The 17,727-nt window shown below is 35.6% G+C and overlaps 5 protein-coding genes across 6 annotated transcripts; 3 read left to right on the top strand and 2 right to left on the bottom strand.

Annotated features, from left to right (window-relative positions):
• Nucleotides 1-1,555: 1,555 nt before the first annotated feature.
• Nucleotides 1,556-5,670, top strand: LOC108824423 (protein SCAR4). Its single transcript, XM_018597849.2, has 9 exons — nucleotides 1,556-1,903; nucleotides 2,049-2,215; nucleotides 2,497-2,620; nucleotides 2,726-2,855; nucleotides 2,962-3,026; nucleotides 3,136-4,993; nucleotides 5,093-5,179; nucleotides 5,265-5,378; nucleotides 5,473-5,670. The coding sequence occupies exons 1-9, from the start codon at nucleotides 1,755-1,757 to the stop codon at nucleotides 5,521-5,523; spliced, it is 2,745 nt and encodes a 914-aa protein (XP_018453351.2). The 5' UTR covers nucleotides 1,556-1,754; the 3' UTR covers nucleotides 5,524-5,670.
• A 186-nt stretch (nucleotides 5,671-5,856) lies between these two features.
• On the top strand, nucleotides 5,857-9,547 carry LOC108825946 (4-coumarate--CoA ligase-like 1). The gene is made up of 6 exons (XM_056995525.1): nucleotides 5,857-6,025; nucleotides 6,150-6,479; nucleotides 6,892-7,470; nucleotides 7,635-7,979; nucleotides 9,019-9,086; nucleotides 9,175-9,547. The coding sequence occupies exons 1-6, from the start codon at nucleotides 5,945-5,947 to the stop codon at nucleotides 9,401-9,403; spliced, it is 1,632 nt and encodes a 543-aa protein (XP_056851505.1). The 5' UTR covers nucleotides 5,857-5,944; the 3' UTR covers nucleotides 9,404-9,547.
• A 753-nt stretch (nucleotides 9,548-10,300) lies between these two features.
• Nucleotides 10,301-11,595, top strand: LOC108823715 (metacaspase-5). Its single transcript, XM_018596985.2, has 2 exons — nucleotides 10,301-10,766; nucleotides 10,838-11,595. The coding sequence occupies exons 1-2, from the start codon at nucleotides 10,379-10,381 to the stop codon at nucleotides 11,461-11,463; spliced, it is 1,014 nt and encodes a 337-aa protein (XP_018452487.2). The 5' UTR covers nucleotides 10,301-10,378; the 3' UTR covers nucleotides 11,464-11,595.
• On the bottom strand, nucleotides 11,550-12,591 carry LOC130500371 (zinc finger A20 and AN1 domain-containing stress-associated protein 1-like). Its single transcript, XM_056995364.1, has 2 exons — nucleotides 12,459-12,591; nucleotides 11,550-12,226 (listed from the first exon to the last, which is right to left on the bottom strand). Exon 2 carries the CDS (start codon nucleotides 12,212-12,214, stop codon nucleotides 11,777-11,779), a length of 438 nt encoding a protein of 145 aa, XP_056851344.1. The 5' UTR covers nucleotides 12,215-12,226; nucleotides 12,459-12,591; the 3' UTR covers nucleotides 11,550-11,776.
• A 468-nt stretch (nucleotides 12,592-13,059) lies between these two features.
• On the bottom strand, nucleotides 13,060-14,123 carry LOC108836159 (copper chaperone for superoxide dismutase, chloroplastic/cytosolic). Of its 2 annotated transcripts, none has more exons than XM_056995363.1 (3): nucleotides 13,843-14,123; nucleotides 13,541-13,755; nucleotides 13,060-13,459 (listed from the first exon to the last, which is right to left on the bottom strand). In XM_056995363.1, the coding sequence occupies exons 1-3, from the start codon at nucleotides 14,015-14,017 to the stop codon at nucleotides 13,217-13,219; spliced, it is 633 nt and encodes a 210-aa protein (XP_056851343.1). In that variant the 5' UTR covers nucleotides 14,018-14,123; the 3' UTR covers nucleotides 13,060-13,216. The 2 variants fall into 2 exon arrangements, with proteins under 2 accessions (XP_056851343.1, XP_056851342.1); XM_056995362.1 differs by having other exon boundaries at nucleotides 13,541-13,761; nucleotides 13,843-14,122.
• Nucleotides 14,124-17,727: the final 3,604 nt, after the last annotated feature.

Below are 17,727 nucleotides of genomic sequence, written 5' to 3'. Positions count from 1 at the left end.
AATAAAATATGAGCATTTATATTATATATTATTATATATATATATATATATGTTCTTGGATCAAAAAATATAAATATATATGTTCTAGGATCAAATATATATATATATATATATATATATATGTTCTTGGATCGAATATTTTATAAACATACAAAAGTTTAATATATATATGTTCTTGGATAGAAGTTATAATGCTGATACTAACATAAAATTTATATATATATACATAAAAAGCATTGGGTATAATATATATATACATAAAAAGCATTGGGTATAATATAAAAGTTATAATACGTTGAACATTTCCTGCGAGGAAGAATTTATAAACATAAAAAAGTTTAATAGAAGAGAAAATCTGTTCGACATTAACTATATAGCATTGGACATTAACTATATGCACATCACGTATAGCACATCAAAAGCATTGATTATAACATATGTGCACTACAATGGCATGAGATGTAAATATTCTAGACAAGGATGGACTTTTGAAAAATTGGTGTGAGATGAAATGTGGAGATGCCACATAAGAAATGGCACACATGTAATAAAACACATGGGCAAAAGGTTATTTTCATAAGTGGTCTTCTCAAATAATAGTAAGGGGATTAGATTTGTAGGCTATAAACATCAATCTTCTGCTTCAAAAGTGGTTTGACTTTAGGTAACTGAATCCACAAATCTCAGGTTCAAAGCCCTTTATGACCATTTTCACATTTTATATTTAACCTTTGACACCAGTAAAATTTAATGTTGGGACCGCCTCTGATACAGATCCGTGCCTGTTTGGCAAAAAATGAAACAATGACTTGGAGCATCGATTTGATTTCAAATAAATTTAGAGGCATGTCTACAAATACTCTTTTTCATATGGTTTAAATTTTTGTTTCTTCTTACAAAATTAATCTTTTTCTTTTGAAACTGTTTTTTACAAAATTAATCTTTCTTTCTAACTCTCCACTTTTTTATATTTAACCTCACGACAATGAATTATATTTTCATTAACTTCGCATTTGGTAATTAACTTTATTCCATTTTACTTATTTAAGAAGTTATATTATATAAATGATTGCATTATGGATCATAGTTCTATATAAATTTTATATTTTTGTAAATTTTTTATTTTTATGTCAACAAATAGTTTATTTATAAATTTAATTTCCTTAAAATTTTACGTATTATAAATTTACTTATTTAAAATTTTGGCTATTTTTTTATTGTGCTTTAGGCAGCAAAAGATTAGAGTTAATCTAAGTAATTTTCAAAAGAAATGGCCTTTTACCAAAACGTCATAAATATAATAATTCACTTAGACAAAAAAAAATATAATAATTCACCCACAACGTCTTCTACTTAACCGTAAATTAAAATAATATGACTGTTAGGAAGTTTGGTCGCTCGATCTTTAATTAAATTAGAATAATTCCCCACTTCTAGTTACTATTCGTAATGAAGACAAAACATGTATAATAAAAAAACTTAGGTGAAGGTTGCTGTAACCATTGAGCTAACTGATCTCAACCGCAGCCACTTGAAGACAAATAATTCGTACAAATATATAACTAAATTGCAATAATTACAATAGATGCGTTTTATTACCTCTTATGATTCTAAGCAAAGTTTGTCGCTCTGTAAGCAAGGCGAGAGATATTAGTTATACACTTAAAAGTTCTAAGTTTACCACAGAAGTTGAAGCATCTCGTTAATTGTTTCATTTTTAAGTAATACGATTGTTCTCGGAGGTAGAAGCACTAATGACGTTGACGAGATACCAGATACGGAACGAGTACGGCTTGGCAGATAAGGAGCTCTACAGCGATAAGGAAGATGCTGAAGATTTGCTGGAAGGTTCATCAATGGCCGGACTCGTCGGCCTTTTGCGCCAGCTTGGCGACCTCGCTGAGTAAGTTCTGTCTCCCTATTTGAGTTTTGTTCATCATTTTAGTATTTATCTAAGATATTTTATTCATGATTATTTGAAACCAATGTTTCAACTCTGTCCTTATTTTCACATTTATGTGTCATGTCTATTCATACTATATAATAAGGTTTGCTGGTGAAGTGTTCCATAACCTGCATGAAGAACTAATGACAACTTCAGCACGAGGGCAAGGTTTGGCAGTTCGTCTTCAACAGCTTGAAGCAGAAGTTCCTAATTCAGTTGAGATACCTTTTCTGTCTCAAACGGATCATTCAACATTCTTTTACGAACCAGGTGAGTCATCTTTGATCTTACTATAGCTTAATTATAGTAATTACAGGAGCCATGAGCTGTTAGATTCTTTTTTTATAAGAGCATGTCCAACGGAAGGCTGTGACTTGAATTAGTGCCCGGAAGAAACTCTCTATAACTTTCATTTCAGTGCATCAATGGATTAGACATTGGATTTTTATCATTTAAACACAACAAATTAAAATAATATATCTTTTACGTTTAAGAACCTGTTTTTTAAGAGTTTATTGTTAAGTGAGTCCTCTTATGCACAAATATTTCAGGGTTGGAATGGCATTGTAATTTGCAAACAGAAGAGAATCTAATTTCTCCAAGCAAGTTGCCTCATTGTATTACGGATTCATATGAGGAATGCCGTGGTCCGCCACAGCTCTACCTTCTTGACAAGTACAAATTTCAGTAGATAGATTCAAGGAATTTTGCAGAAGTTTTAATTATAGTAAAACTTGGCTTACAAGTTTGTCTTTTGTCATTTTTTCTGCTGTCTTTAAGGTTTGATGTTGATGGGTCTGGATCATGCTTGAAGCGTTACTCTGACCCATATTTGTTGAAGACGCTTACTGCATCAGTAGTACTGGGAACATCACAACTCAGCAAAGATGAGAGACCAAGCAAACCAAAGGTATTCATGTAATACATTTTCTTATTCTGAATTACTTAATACACTTGTCACTGTCTTTTCCAAAACAAGCATCTGGAATCACAATTTGTGTATTTTTGATCTACAGAAGAAAGTATCACACATTAGTAATGGAGAGACGACACTTGGGGATTCACAAACATCACATGCTAAGTGAGCACTCATGCTTTATATTTACTTTTGTCTCAGCCATTACTGTTTCTCAAGTTAATTTGATCAACTCTTTGATTTGGTGACACAGTCTGCTTTTTGGATGGTACAGGTTGAATCAGCTCTTCTTAATGGACCATGTTGAGAAGGGACACAAAGATCCTGAATTTCATGTGAAACTAAAGAAAAGAGATCTGAATGGACCTCCAATTGACTCAAGCTCAGGTTATATGAAGAAGTTCCTCAAGAATTCTTTGACGAACTGTGCAAGAGTTCATGAGAGTCTGGATCAGTCATCTTCAGCAATGGAAACTGAAGTTACAACATACAACGTAAGAGTAGACTTATCAACACCTTCTTTGGTTTATCTTCCAAGCAACGAAGATACTAGAAAAGCGAGGGAAATGGAAGCCGTTGCTGATGATGAAAGACCTTCTGTGAACAATGACACAGATGCAACACCTTCTTCCACAAACGGTGATGACAAGGCTGATGGTAACTTTAGACAGATCCAGATCTGTGATAACGCAGATGTGACTCAAACAGAGGTCCTGGCTTCTAATGTTTTGTACCACTCAACGGAGGAAGGAGAATCTAGTCAGTTAAACGCATCAGAGGGTGGGACCAAAGATCTCCAAACAAATGACGTTGAGGATGATCATTCCCAACATGTTTACAGTGTGGAGACTGGATCTGAGATGTCTTTAACTGGTTTGGTGGAAGACCAGTTCCCTTCCATAACCAATCAGGAGACAGAGAAAGAGCCTGATTGTCTTCTTACTCAAAATCATCATATTAGCACATTTGACAACTTTGAAGATTTATCTATGGATGTTGATGCAGTACATGACAGTGATCTAGCATTATCTTGTCAAGAAGATGCATTAGCCGACTCTGATCTAGCTGAGATATCATCAGATTCTGGACAAGAAGATCCACAAACCATGTCTATTATTGCAGATGTGAGTAGTGATGGTACTGATACTCAAAGAGATGGTGCAGGTGATGACCATACTAGCCTGAATGATAAGGCCAGTGAGACCGTCCCGAAAGTGGACTTAGAAGTAGATCCGCAAGAGTGTCTTTTAGGTTCACAAGAATGTTTGTCACCTGAGTATTGCATACATATACATGGCCAAGGTCAAGAGAGCCCATCAGAAACAGAGTCAGAAAATCCAACAGCAGCAGCAGCAGCCGAGTCACTTCCTACACAAGATGTTCCTCTCGGTGTTCAGTGTTCACCTTCAGAGGAAACACTAACATTCAACGAAAAGCCTTACCGTTCAAGTGAAGCTGAAGGAGAAGCTCTTAATGCAACACACCAAGGAGCTATCACATCATTAAATGGTAATATCTTTGAGTCTGATCATTCCATGGAACCTACTACTGATCAAGAAAATTGCTTGGATGTGCCCATGTATCCCTTCTCCACGTCCCTCCATGAAGCACCTCAGGAAGATCCAGACATAAGGCCTCCACTTCCACCTCTCCCTCCAACACAATGGTGGATGGGGAAGCTGGTTGATTCTGTTAAAACAACCGAGACTCAGTTCTCTCCAGCGCCATCACTTGCATACAATGAGGACACACATAATGGATTCGTTCAAGCGACCGCTGCACAAGATTCCCCAGAAGACTCAGTTACAGCAGGTGAAAACCAAAATACTGATGTTTATACAGTTTCAGCACAAACTACTCTGAATGAACAGTCTCCTTCAGAATCAGTTGCTTGGATGTCACTACTACTCACACCTGAAGTTACACCAGAGGCAGAATCAGCCCAAGGTTTAGAAGCACTTGAGTGGTTTAGTCAGAACTTCAAAGAGCATACCAATACTAACCTTATAAAGCTAGAAGAGGAGCCTCAGCTTGATCAACCACCATGGGAAACAGAACGAGACAATAAATCATATGAACAGAATGAGAAAACTGAGAAGGAGTCTCTTGTTATCGGCATTGATAGAAGCATGGTGATTAAATTACCTTAAAAGTTTATATCTCTATGGTTAGTTTAGTAGTTATGTCTCTCGCTGACGTTGATCATGTGACCCTATTTTGTTTGACTGTAGCTGAGAAAGGTATCTGAACGAAACAGGACACAGCTTCGAGCTCGAGTGGAAGAGAATGATTCACTACTGGAGATCATACGCAGCAAGGTCAAACGCTCTTTTTTTCTTTCCCTTTTGACTTCACTTAGCTTCTATAAAGTATAAACTACTAACTGATAAAATGTATTAGCAGTCATTCAACTTGAGACCAGCAGATGCATCGGTGAGACACAACTTTCAAGTAGCTGCTCCTATAACCAACTTGAAGGTCGCTGCAATTCTAGAGAAAGCCAATAGTCTTCGCCATGTCTCTCTCTCTCTCTAACCTTATTTGGTTTAATTTGGAAAATTATATGTATATATAATATCAAAAAGTGATTAATGTTTTTAATTATATGTAGGCAATGGCGGGAAGCGACGACGACCACGATTCAGATAGCTGGAGTGAATGAGAGTCTCCATGCATGTAACCTATTCATCACACACACACACACACACACACACATATCCTGTAGTTTGTATAGAAGAATTGTTATAGCTTCTTCTCAGATTGTGTTTTTTGTATCTCCTAATGTTTGTATTGCTCTATTTCACACATATGCAATGTATGCCACTCTCAGTTTTTTTTTTACTTTATTTATTGAAAATTTCAGTTAATGACTAATTCGTTGTAAGAACAACATTTCTGTGACTCAACAAAACTTCACCTATGTCTAAGAAAAGGCAAAGAAGGAACCTCTACTTTCCTCTTAATTACCAATATTGGTTTGTAACACACATATGATATGACATGACATATGAACAATAGAAAATATCCTCCTATTTATAATGACTCTTTGGTAAAACTGAAAATCGAATTCAACTCATCTGAAAATGGAGGCTCAAAAGCAAGACAATGAACACATTTTCCGCAGTCTATATCCATCTGTGCCCATTCCCGACAAGCTTACACTGGTATGGATTGAATTTGTTTTTTTTTCTTACAAAGAAAAACTCTTTGAATATGAGTATTATCTGGGCTTAGATTCGGTTTGTTTGACTATCCTAATGAGAATTACTTAATTTATTATGTGTTAAGCCTGAGTTTGTGCTACAAGGAGTAGAAGAATTCACAGAGAAGGTGGCGTTCGTTGAAGCTGTGACCGGTAAAGCCGTCACGTACGGTGATGTAGTGAGGGACACAAAGAGGCTAGCCAAAGCGTTGACCTCAGTTGGACTAAGAAAAGGTCAAGTAATGGTTGTGGTTCTACCAAACGTGGCCGAGTATGGGATTATTGCCCTTGGCATTATGTCCGCCGGTGGAGTTTTCTCCGGCGCTAATCCTACGGCTCTTGTCTCGGAGATCAAGAAGCAAGTTGAAGCTTCTGGTGCTAGAGGAATCATCACTGATTCTACTAACTTTGAAAAGGTAAAACGTTTATGTTTCTTTTGTATGATTGATTGTGTGCACATAAAAATGTTAACACAAATTATTTGTGACATATATAATTCGGTTCGGTTTGGTTACTTTAAGATTCCGTAAGTAAACTGTTATCACTGGTTATAGCCTTAATTATTTTAGCATTTTGGATTGGTTTGTGGTTTGATTTGGTTAGATTTAATTCGTGCTTAATTTAGCTTTCGGTGTAAATTCACTTTGATCTTGAATGGAAAAGTAACAAAAATACGAATAAATTTATTTATAATAATATAGTTTAATTAATTCAGTTTGGTTGGACTATATTAGGGTTGTATCTTTTGTGGAGTGGAACGTTTTTTTATAGAATTTGGTACGGTTAAAATCTAGTTATCCACGTATAACATGTACCGATTTTGAACAGGTTAAGAATTTGGGTCTACCGGTAATATTGTTAGGTGAAGAGAAGATCGAAGGAGCAGTGAACTGGAAAGATATTCTAGAAGCAGGAGATAAATGTGGAGATAACAACAGAGTAGAGATTCTTCAGACAGATCTATGTGCACTTCCGTTCTCTTCAGGCACGACAGGGTTACAAAAAGGAGTGATGCTCACACATCGCAACCTCATAGCAAATCTTTGCTCTACTCTCTTCAGCGTCCGGTCCGAAATGATCGGTGAGATCGTGACTCTTGGTTTGATTCCTTTCTTTCATATTTACGGTATCGTTGGAATTTGTTGTGCTACAATGAAGAATAAAGGCAAAGTTGTTGCTATGAGTCGGTATGATCTAAGGCTTTTCTTGAATGCTTTGATTGCTCACGAGGTCTCGTTTGCGCCTATTGTTCCTCCTATTATATTGAATCTTGTCAAGAATCCGATCGTCGATGAGTTTGATCTTTCTAAGCTTAAACTCCGTTCTGTTATGACTGCTGCTGCTCCGTTAGCCCCCGAGCTTCTCACTGCCTTTGAAGCCAAGTTTCCTAATGTTCAAGTCCAAGAGGCAAGTTAAAAAAAAAACCTAAAACCTTTCTGTTTTTGTTGTTTTTTTTTTTTATTATTAACTATGAGGAGTTCGAACTAGGGGCACAACGGAACCAACTCCTTGTGTTTGGTCCTTTTTTTTTGTTATTGTTGTTCTCAATCTAGGTTTCATTGTGTTAACAGGCTTATGGATTAACGGAGCATAGCTGCATTACTTTAACTCATGGTGATCCTGATAAAGGACAAGGAATTGCAAAACGAAACTCTGTCGGTTTTATACTTCCGAATCTCGAGGTGAAGTTTATAGATCCTGACACTGGCCGGTCGCTTCCGAAGAACACTTCTGGTGAGCTCTGTGTGAGGAGCCAATGTGTGATGCAAGGTTACTTCGAGAACAAGGAAGAGACGGAGAAGACTATCGATGAAGAAGGCTGGCTTCACACTGGAGATATAGGTTACATTGATGATGATGGAGATATCTTCATCGTTGATCGCATCAAAGAACTTATCAAGTACAAGGGCTTTCAGGTAACTTTCAGAATTAATCTTAGCGGTTTTCTTTACCGGTTATTTCTGGTTTGAAAATTTCATCCTTATACCGAACTCGGTTTTTAGCTCCAGACTGGATTTTCATATTTTTGTGTTGAGTTTTATATTGGATCAAAAATTTAATCATCTATACTATTATTTATGAAGTGATTTTGCTTATTTGTCATGTTCTCTATGATTTTAGCTAATTTTGCTTATTTGTCATATTTTTATTAAGTTTAAACTAATTATCATTGATGTATTATTTGTTTTAAGCTGAGTCACTAAATCATTAATTTAAAATAATAGTCTTGAAGAATATTCTATATAAATAAAAACGAATTTTATTTTATTAATATTAAATTTATATGTTATATTAGTTTTTTTATTTGTCATATTTTTATTAAGTTTTAGACTTTTAGATAGGTTACTAATTTATTATTAGTTTCTAACTATTCACTAATTTATTTTAATGATATAAAGTTTATATGTTATATGCTATATTAAATAACTGATTACAAAATAATATTTTAGAATTATCAAAAAAAGATAATTCTTCTATATATATTCTTTTTGTGCTTATCTGAAAACAATATTTTTATTATAAAAGTTAAAAAAAAATTAAGATACAAAACAATTTATTATTAAATATGAGTCAACCAAAAAATATAAATATATTTTCTAAACTATATATAAGATATGAGTGCTTTAAAAAAACTTAACACAATAATAAGTATATATTTTGATGACATATATAAATATTTTGATGTTTGATTTAACTATTTAAAACATAAATAATAATTTATTATGCTGGTTTTAGATTAATAAGACATAAACTAATAATTATTTATAAGAAATTTATGCCCGCAACACCTAGTGTCGCATTATATGTCTACTAAACTTTTACCCATATACTTGTGTTTGCAACAATTAAAACCTTATTTGGTTCAGTTTGCTTTGGTTTGGTTTGGTTATGGATCAGTCTTGTCTAAGTAAATCAATTACATGTCTAAAAACAGAGTTATTTATTTGCGGGCAGGTGGCTCCGGCGGAGCTTGAAGCTATTCTACTCACTCACCCATCTGTTGAAGACGTAGCCGTCGTGCCGTGAGTATATACATTGCCGTCTAATTATTAATATTTTCAAGAATGGTTAATTAAAATAAATAGTTTGGAATAAAATAATGATTCAAAGGTTACCGGACGAGGAAGCGGGAGAGATTCCGGTGGCTTGTGTTGTGATGAATCCAAAAGCGAAAGAGAAAGAAGAAGACATCCTTAGCTTTGTTGCGGCAAATGTGGCTCACTACAAGAAGATCAGAGCCGTATATTTTGTGGATTCAATTCCCAAGTCTCTCTCTGGTAAAATCATGAGGAGGCTTCTCAGAGACAACATCCTCAGCATCAAGAAAACGTTGTTATAATTGGTTGATTAATGGTTTGGTTATCCATTAGTCGCTTAATTTTATCTTTCTTTTATTAAGAATGTCTTATTTTCAACTTCTTCAACGTTTCTGATGTTTAACGGAGTAGACAAAACTAATAACACACCAAGAAGATTATACTAAGTTTGTTAGATTATCTCCAATGTATCAAGCTCTACCTCTACCACCGAACTGAGTAAAATATAATACGGGTTCGTAGAAACCAAACAAAATTTAAACAAAGATGAAAGATAAATCGAAATTTTATTGTATTCACAAATGTTCTTTAGAACCATGTGACTGATTAACGGTTTAGAAGTGAATAAAGATCAATAAAATCCATTCTTATAAACTACCTACAATAATTTCATGTGCTGTTTAATTATTATTTTTACAGAGCAAGACTCCACCAAATCGAAATCAGTAACAACACACACAAAACCGTGTTCTTGACCAACTTATATTCAGCACTCAATTTACAAAATACAGCCCATTTAGTAGTTTTTTTTTTCTTCTTTTGAAAAGGTATTTAAACCGCATGCAAAAGAGAAGAAAACCAATTATGGCCGAACCACATGCAAAGTTGGCTAAACAAAATAAAGAATGTTACGGCTCACATGGAACCTCTCCGTTACCAATAAAAGATTATAGTAAACAAATACAGCTAGCTAATCCAGCATTATCAGTTTTATTTTTATAATCATCATTTCACGTTTAGTACGTGGTAAGCATACACATATAAATACATAAAATAAATAAGCCATTAACAAAATACAGCTAGCACATCCAGCATTATCAGTTTGATTTTTTTAATCATCGTTTCACGTTTAGTACGTGGTAAGAATACACATATAAATACATAAATAAATAAGCCATTAACAAAATTGAACAAGAAAGTTAGAAGCCTTTTTCATCAATATAAAAGTTGACTTATAACATCGTGAAGAATCAAAACATCTTACGATATTTTCTAAAATGATAAGAAGATTCACCACACAAATCATCAAATCATCACCAACGGTGAAGAAAGCAGTACTGATTGGGATCAACTACCCTGGAACCGAGGGAGAGTTACGTGGCTGCGTCAACGACGTCAAGCGAATGCACAGATGCCTCGTTGACCGGTTCGGATTCTCAGAGGAAAACATCACCGAGCTGATTGATACCGACAAGTCCAAGATCCAACCCACTGGTAAGAACATACGACAGGCATTGTCGGAGCTAGTTGGATCAGCTAACTCCGGCGATGTTCTCTTCGTACACTACAGTGGACACGGCGTGAGGCTGCCTCCGGAGACTGGTGAAGACGATGATACTGGTTTCGATGAGTGTATTGTTCCCTGTGATATGAACAACATCACTGGTACGTAGTTTTATAATGTTGTTTTATCTTTGTGAGAAATACAAACCAACTAAAATGATTTTTTTTTTCAGATGATGAAATCAGGGAGATTGTTGATAAAGTGCCTGAAGACTGCTCCATTACAATAGTCTCGGACTCTTGTCATAGTGGTGGTCTCATTGACGCAACCAAGGAGCAGATCGGAGAGAGCACCACCAAGAAGGCGGGGAAAGCAGTAAAGATTATGGAGATCGAACATGAAGATAGGAGGAACAGAGTCCATGTGGTGAACAGATCTCTGTCTCTGGAGAGTATGATCAATATGCTAAAGCAAGAAACAGGGAAGGATGATATAGAAGTGGGGAGTATCAGGAGGTCTCTTCTCCATGCGTTTGGAGAAGATGCATCTCCAAAAGTGCAGGAAACTGAAGGCCTCACGGCGACGACGAAGAAACAAGTGGTGAGAAAGAAAGACAAGGGTATTTTGCTTAGTGGATGTCAGACTGATCAGACTTCGGGAGATGTACGAACCAAGGGACAAGCCTACGGAGCATTCAGCGATGCAATACAGATAATACTTGATGAGACGAAAGGTAAGAAGATCACAAACAAAGAACTGGTTTTAGGCGTGAGAGAGCTTCTCGAGTATGAATGTTATCCTCAACAACCGGGGCTGTATTGCAGCGATAGTAACGCTGATGCTCCATTCATATGCTGAAAAATGGATTTTCAAGATTTAGTTTCTTGATTTTAAGTATTTTGGAGTTTTTTCTTTTTTGTTGAAGTAAGTTGTGTGTTTCCATGTAAAATAAATACACACATTTTTAGTATAATTCCATTTTAACAGAAACTCTTCACACACACAAGTTCTATGAAAATTCTTTTATTACAGAACAAGACTCCACCACATCCAAACCAATAGCAAGAACACAAACCGAATCAAACCATAGCTATATACACATACAACACAAGGATCACCTTTTAATAGCAAAAAGAAAAAAAAAGGCATTCTTCAGCTTACTCTTTTACTTTTAGAATCTTTTAACCTTTTCACCCTTCACCAACGGATTAGCTTTGCTAATCGCATCTCTTCCTTGTCCTCTGAAATCGAACTGGCATTCATGATTCTCCGGATATCTATGGTCTCCACAGAATGTGCTCCCACACTTGCACTTAAACCCCATCAAGCCCACTTTCTTGTTACAGCTCAAGCACCTCGTCTTGGCACTAGTCTGTGGAGCAGTTTCACTGCTCGTTGATGCAAGAGCTGATTCGAGGGAGGTTTTGGGTTTACGGTTTAGAGATTTCTCCAAGGAGGCTTTAGCTTGGACTTGGGTGGTTTTGAGGTCGCGATAGCATTTGGAGCAGAGGTTCATGGTAGCAGCTGTTCCGAAAAATCCGCAGCCATTCACGCAGAGCTTTGGCTCCGATGGGGAGATGCTTGTTCCGTCGTCTTGCCCTGAACCCATTTTTAATTTACACTGAAACAACAACATAAAAGAGAAATACTGATTTGAAGAACAGATGATAAAAGCTTAGACTTTGAACTAGGGTTAGGGTTCCTCTGACAAAAAAAATATATTGAGATTTAAGAAGAATAAAATGAAAATAAGATTTTTTTTCTGGTGGTATCTCGTCTTTGAGTCGAAACATGGGCAAGATTGTAATAGAAGAAGAGAAATTTAAAGGAGAAAGAAAAGAATTGGAAGAGACCTTTCCCGATCGAAATCTCAGCCGCCAGTAAAAAGGAAGCTTCGATAATCTTCTATGTTCTGTTTCCGTGCGAGTCGAAATTAACTTTATTTGGTAAAGAAGAAGTGGATGTGTCAAAGTTATATATCACTGATCATTTCCGACAAGTGGTTCTTTATTTTTATCGGTCAAACCGAAACTTTTCTGTTTCTCGAGAGAGACACGAACCAGTTCGGTTTCTCGGGAGAGACGGAACAAGATTCGGTACGGTAAATAACTTCGATTTTTAATTTTATCTAATCAAAATTGGAAAATTTGAAGCATAATTTCGGTTTGAATTAAGAACCGGTTTATTCGAACCGGATTTCCTTTATGAGGTAAATTGGAGTAAACATTTCGTAAATCAATGGACAAATGAAAAATATCATTTTACTTTGGGTGATCAATCTAACCTGCAGTTTGTTTTTCTTCAACGTTCTCTAGGTTTTTAGCAAAATTCAGGTTAAGCTTAGTAGCAATCGCCGGTAATGTTTAACGTGAATTTTGCTAATGTAGTTTTTGGATTAATGTAGTTTTGGAAGACGGGAAGAATCATTTTGATCAGTTGAGAACTCAATAAAAATGAAAAGAGTACGCACAATCCACTATGATATTTATCGAATATATTCACACAATAATATAAGAAAATACAGAACATATGCGAAGGAACTAAAATTTTAAGAAACAATTTTTGGATTCCGCATCCGAACTTTAGAATATATAATTTTTATGGCCATGGCTCAGTAAACAGTAGCTTCCCAAATTGTGGTTCCATCACAAGAACAAAGCTTTCTGCAACTCTCTCCTACTTCTCCGCTTCTAGCAACAACAGCGGCAGTAATGCCGTGTACCGACTTATCCTCTGTTTCATACACCACAATGGCTCGTCCAATCAGATCCGTTACCTTCATATTCTCTTTCTTTACCGTATATAACGCTTCTCCATTTTGGTCTGCCTCCAACGTTCCTAGGTCGCCTGGTAGCTATATAACAAACATGGCAAATTTTATATCACCATTTTTATTTTATTTTGTGACCCCGGTTTGGATTGGTTCGGTTCAAACCTGTGTGGCGGCTTGATCATCTTGTAAAGGATTGTATATGTTCCCGGTAGAAGCTGCTCCTTTTGTGAGATCTCCATACTCATTGATACACCAACTGTGTTTTCCTGGAGACAACCCGCCAAAACTGGCTTCAATTCTTACATTTTCCATAGAAATTTGAACGAACCGAACCACCCCGAAGATGTTTGGTCCTTTGAATTCAGATACTGCAGCAGCTGAAACTAAGAAACATGCAATCCAACCAGATCAATGTTATATGGTAAACCAAGTTATCGAAAATGAGAAGGTTTAGAACCACAAACCTTGAGGAACACACGCCATGGGACCGCTTGCACGAAGTCGAGGCGAAGATCGGGAAGAAGATGGAAATGGAAATATCTGAGATTTGGTAGAACAGGAAGAAGAGAGTGAAAACTCGGTCGGAATTGCAGACCCAGCTCGCGGAATAGTTGCCACTGATCTCAGAAATGACATCATTCCCTTGTGTTCTGAGCTCGAACTTTATATTTTTATTACATTATGACAGTACATCTTGGGATACCACTAACCAATCAAAGTTAGTACAGAAGTTGATAGTACGAGAAGACATTACATTTTTGTAACCACTATAAATGAGCAGTATAATGGTTGTAACTGGTGTTAAGTTTAGACTGATAGTACAGATAGTACATCTTTCTATGAAACCAATCGTCAAATTTTGTACTGAATTAAACGTCGCTTTCGAAAAACCAATGGTTGATTGTAGTACAAAATTCGATAGTACATACATATTAAGAACATTACCGAAAAGAAACTATTAAAATGAGCAGTACAAATAATGGTACAAAGAGAAAGTGGATGTATGTCATGAGTTATGGTGTAGTACAGATCTAGGTGGTACGTATAGTATACAAAAACAGATGGTACAGAAAACAATAGTAGTTTTAGTATAATAATAGAAAATTAAATTAGTACTTTGAAATAATTTAATTTTAACTATAAATTTGTCTATAAATAATATCTCATATTTTATCTCAAAAATATAAAATTACTAACACATTTTAGATTTAACTGACAAGAATTATTGTAAAACTAAATTATAAGCTAAAAATATTCCAAACTCTAGTAAAATATATAATTTATAAACTGATAATAACACTTAAATAGTAAATATATAAATAATTAAAATTAATAAAATATAAATTAAAAAAAAACACAAATTGAAGATCAACAATAACATATCAGCATTTTAAAACCTAAAAGAAAATACAATCATAAAGATATTAACCCATAACATATCAGTTTTTAGTTTTGCACATGAGTTGTACACACACCATCTCTCATCTCTCAGTGTCTCAACTCTTCAAATTCAATAGCTGCAGTTACATCTTCTTTTTTTTCTTTTTTTTTTAGTTTTTCTTTACTTTCGTTCTTTCATTGTTGAAACCACCATCAATATGAACAAACACTAAAATTCTTCTAACAATCAAATTGGAGGTTCTGCATCTATGGAAACAACAAATGATAGTTGTTTCTTGCACCTTGTACGAAACTATTCGCCTTAGGATTTTTCGTTTTTGGAATATGGATACGCGCCGAGTGAGCGAAACTGGATTTGGGGATTTTGATATCTTCTAGATATCTAGGAAAGGTTGGTCAATCATCTGATTCCAAAACCATCTTCACCAATTGAAAACAATCCGTTGTAAAAATTACATGAAATTTTCGTAAATTCCTCATATGTTCTATTCCTCAAATTAAGGCCTCGAGTTCTGAGTGTACCAGCCTTCAAAACCTTCCATTAACCCATCAAAACCTTCAAGTGTACCAGCCTTGTCTTGAAAAAACCTATTTCTCTTTCCATGATCCATATGCAAAACACTATTTTCCTAGTATAGAAGGTAAAATCCAATCCATAGGCTCTCGAAATTTATCAATTCTCAGCACAATTGCCTATTAAGCCTCTGTCCAAAGGTCTGCTTATGTCTCTTCCAAATTAAGAATATTCCTGAGATCAATATCCAAATTGATGAAAACTTTTGAATTTCGTGTGTTTCCAAATATACCACAAAATCTAAGCATATTGATGACTTTCTGGTTGCGGAAATACTCTCCAAAAAGGTAATTCATATTTGTAAGGAGTGAAGAAGGCGGAAAAATAACCATCTAAAATATTTAAGTCATATAATTTATAGTTTTGTGATGATAAAGACTAGTATCTTTTGTTTCCGACCTGTAAAATTTTTGATCTTCGAGTTTTTTCACATTCCAAAATTTTTCTCAATAGGAGCATTTTTAATTTATTTTTATTTTTATTTTAAATATAATTAATTTATATATAGAGATGAGTTTATTTCTCCATATATTTCTATATTAGGAATTAGAAGACGTAAAAACAATAGGGATGTGCGTTTGGGTAACCATTCGAATTCAGTTTATATCTATTCGGGTTTTATGTTTTTGGAGTTAATAAAATAATATGGAATGTTATTTATCATCTTTATATATAATCTATAAGATCAATTGAAGATATAATTTTATTTCTCTTCTATCTCCCTTCTCTCTTGCAGACAACTTTGACCAATCTTCGTCTGCCTTTCTTGTGGTCGGTTTCATCGACGGCACCGTGAGAGGGCTCGTTTCCCCTTTTTTTCCTTGTTTCTCTTTTTTTGCACTGATCTACATGCATGTTTATTCCCTTTATCGGTGGCTAAGAGAGTGAAAATCACAGGCAAAGGTGGTTTGTTCAGTGGTCCTATGGTTTGACTGGGGCTCTGGCTTCTTGGCGCGAATATGTGGGGTCGGAACTGTGACGAAACACCTCAAGCTCTTTCCAGTGGCGGAGGCAGGATTTATTTTTACAAGGGTCAATTGAATAAGAATTACAATTTACAAGGGTTAAAGTTAATTCCACAGTATTTTATCAAAATTTTAGAAGGAAAATACATTTTTTTTTTTTCATATGGGTCAAGTGACCACCCTAAATACACAATAGTTTCGCCGCTGGCTCTTCCCGGTGGTCTCTCCTCATCCCACAGCGGTTTTGAGGTTCCCGGTCAAGCGGCATAGCAGATCTGGTTTATTTAGAGCGAAGGTTTGACTAGGTGGCATGTTTAGCTTCAGATCTGGTCCACCGGATTCCTCCTCTTTCGCTTGCATGTCTGCTTTGAGGACGGCAGACTGAGCTCGCGTTTGGGGACGCTGGTGGAGGTAGAGGCGAGGGGTTTTTGGGGTGCTGGCTTAGACATATCTGAACTGGGGAAGCCTTCTAGATCTGAGTTTTCTCTTCTCTTCTCTTCTTCTTCTCGGGTTTCTTCAAGCTAGGATATTGGTCTTTCCGCTAGGTGTGGTTTTATGTTTGCCGTGCTTTTTTTGTTTTCGCTCACTGACAGAAGCTGCTCCTCCTTTTGGTTCGTGTTCTTTTGGTGTTCTGGTATGTCGAAGACTAACTTGACGTGGTTTTCTCCTTGGTGGCAGATTCCGGCGGGTTGTTCGGCACTGGTTATTCTTTCTTTTATCTTTCTTTTCATCAGCAGCTCTAGGATATCAAAACCTGATTTTCTTAAACCAGTTTAATTTTTTTTTTTCATTTTTTTTTTATATTTTACAGCTGTCTATTTATATTTAAAAAAAAAACTATATGAAACTGTGATCATATGTTAAATTCATTTTTATTCTATTATGTAATAGAAAATTGACATGATCGGAATATACTTTACTTCGAACTCTATTTGAAGTAAGAAATGTAGTGAAGTTTGAAGATTCTATAAAGGTTGACCAAAAAACAGAAGAAGATTCTATAAAGAAATGAAGAGATGCATACACTGCTAAATAATGCATATATTTATTTTGAGGTGGTGGACCACCGTGATACTATCCTACAAAGCGCATAGGTCTGGGTAATTGGGGGTATCAGATTGGTTTACATCGGTTATTTTGGATATTGGATTGTTTTTTTTCTTTTTTTTGATTAACCACGTCGGAGGTTCGGGCCTTCGGCCCTAATCCCCCTACCTAGGCCCGGAGCCAGCCTGCGTCTGTACCTGTTAAGGCCCTGGACACTCCTCCCACGGTGGATCGAACCCAGGAGCACAACACCACCAACGGCTGCGCTTAAACCAACTGAACTGCCACATCCGTGGTAATGGATATTGGATTGTTTGTTTAGGATATTTTGTATCTATTTAAGAATCATCAAATTTTTAGTT

This window comes from Raphanus sativus, chromosome 9, assembly GCF_000801105.2.
Source record: "Raphanus sativus cultivar WK10039 chromosome 9, ASM80110v3, whole genome shotgun sequence".
NCBI lineage: Eukaryota > Viridiplantae > Streptophyta > Magnoliopsida > Brassicales > Brassicaceae > Raphanus > Raphanus sativus.
This window is presented reverse-complemented; position numbering and strand designations above follow the sequence as displayed.

Bases quoted from the DNA above. Each gene is read 5' to 3' on its own strand.
- LOC108824423 (XM_018597849.2), top strand. From the start codon at position 1,755: ATGACGTTGACGAGATACCAGATACGGAACGAGTACGGCTTGGCAGAT. The intron at 4,994-5,092 runs GTGATTAAATTA...GTTTGACTGTAG, and splicing joins TCGGCATTGATAGAAGCATG to CTGAGAAAGGTATCTGAACG. The intron at 5,379-5,472 runs GTCTCTCTCTCT...AATTATATGTAG, and splicing joins AAGCCAATAGTCTTCGCCAT to GCAATGGCGGGAAGCGACGA.
- LOC108825946 (XM_056995525.1), top strand. From the start codon at position 5,945: ATGGAGGCTCAAAAGCAAGACAATGAACACATTTTCCGCAGTCTATAT. The intron at 6,026-6,149 runs GTATGGATTGAA...TTATGTGTTAAG, and splicing joins TTCCCGACAAGCTTACACTG to CCTGAGTTTGTGCTACAAGG. The intron at 9,087-9,174 runs GTGAGTATATAC...AATGATTCAAAG, and splicing joins GAAGACGTAGCCGTCGTGCC to GTTACCGGACGAGGAAGCGG.
- LOC108823715 (XM_018596985.2), top strand. From the start codon at position 10,379: ATGATAAGAAGATTCACCACACAAATCATCAAATCATCACCAACGGTG. The intron at 10,767-10,837 runs GTACGTAGTTTT...TTTTTTTTTCAG, and splicing joins TGATATGAACAACATCACTG to ATGATGAAATCAGGGAGATT.
- LOC130500371 (XM_056995364.1), bottom strand. From the start codon at position 12,214: ATGGGTTCAGGGCAAGACGACGGAACAAGCATCTCCCCATCGGAGCCA.
- LOC108836159 (XM_056995362.1), bottom strand. From the start codon at position 14,017: ATGATGTCATTTCTGAGATCAGTGGCAACTATTCCGCGAGCTGGGTCT. The intron at 13,762-13,842 runs GTTTGTGGTTCT...CATGTTTCTTAG, and splicing joins CATGGCGTGTGTTCCTCAAG to TTTCAGCTGCTGCAGTATCT. The intron at 13,460-13,540 runs GTTTGAACCGAA...TTTGTTATATAG, and splicing joins ATGATCAAGCCGCCACACAG to CTACCAGGCGACCTAGGAAC.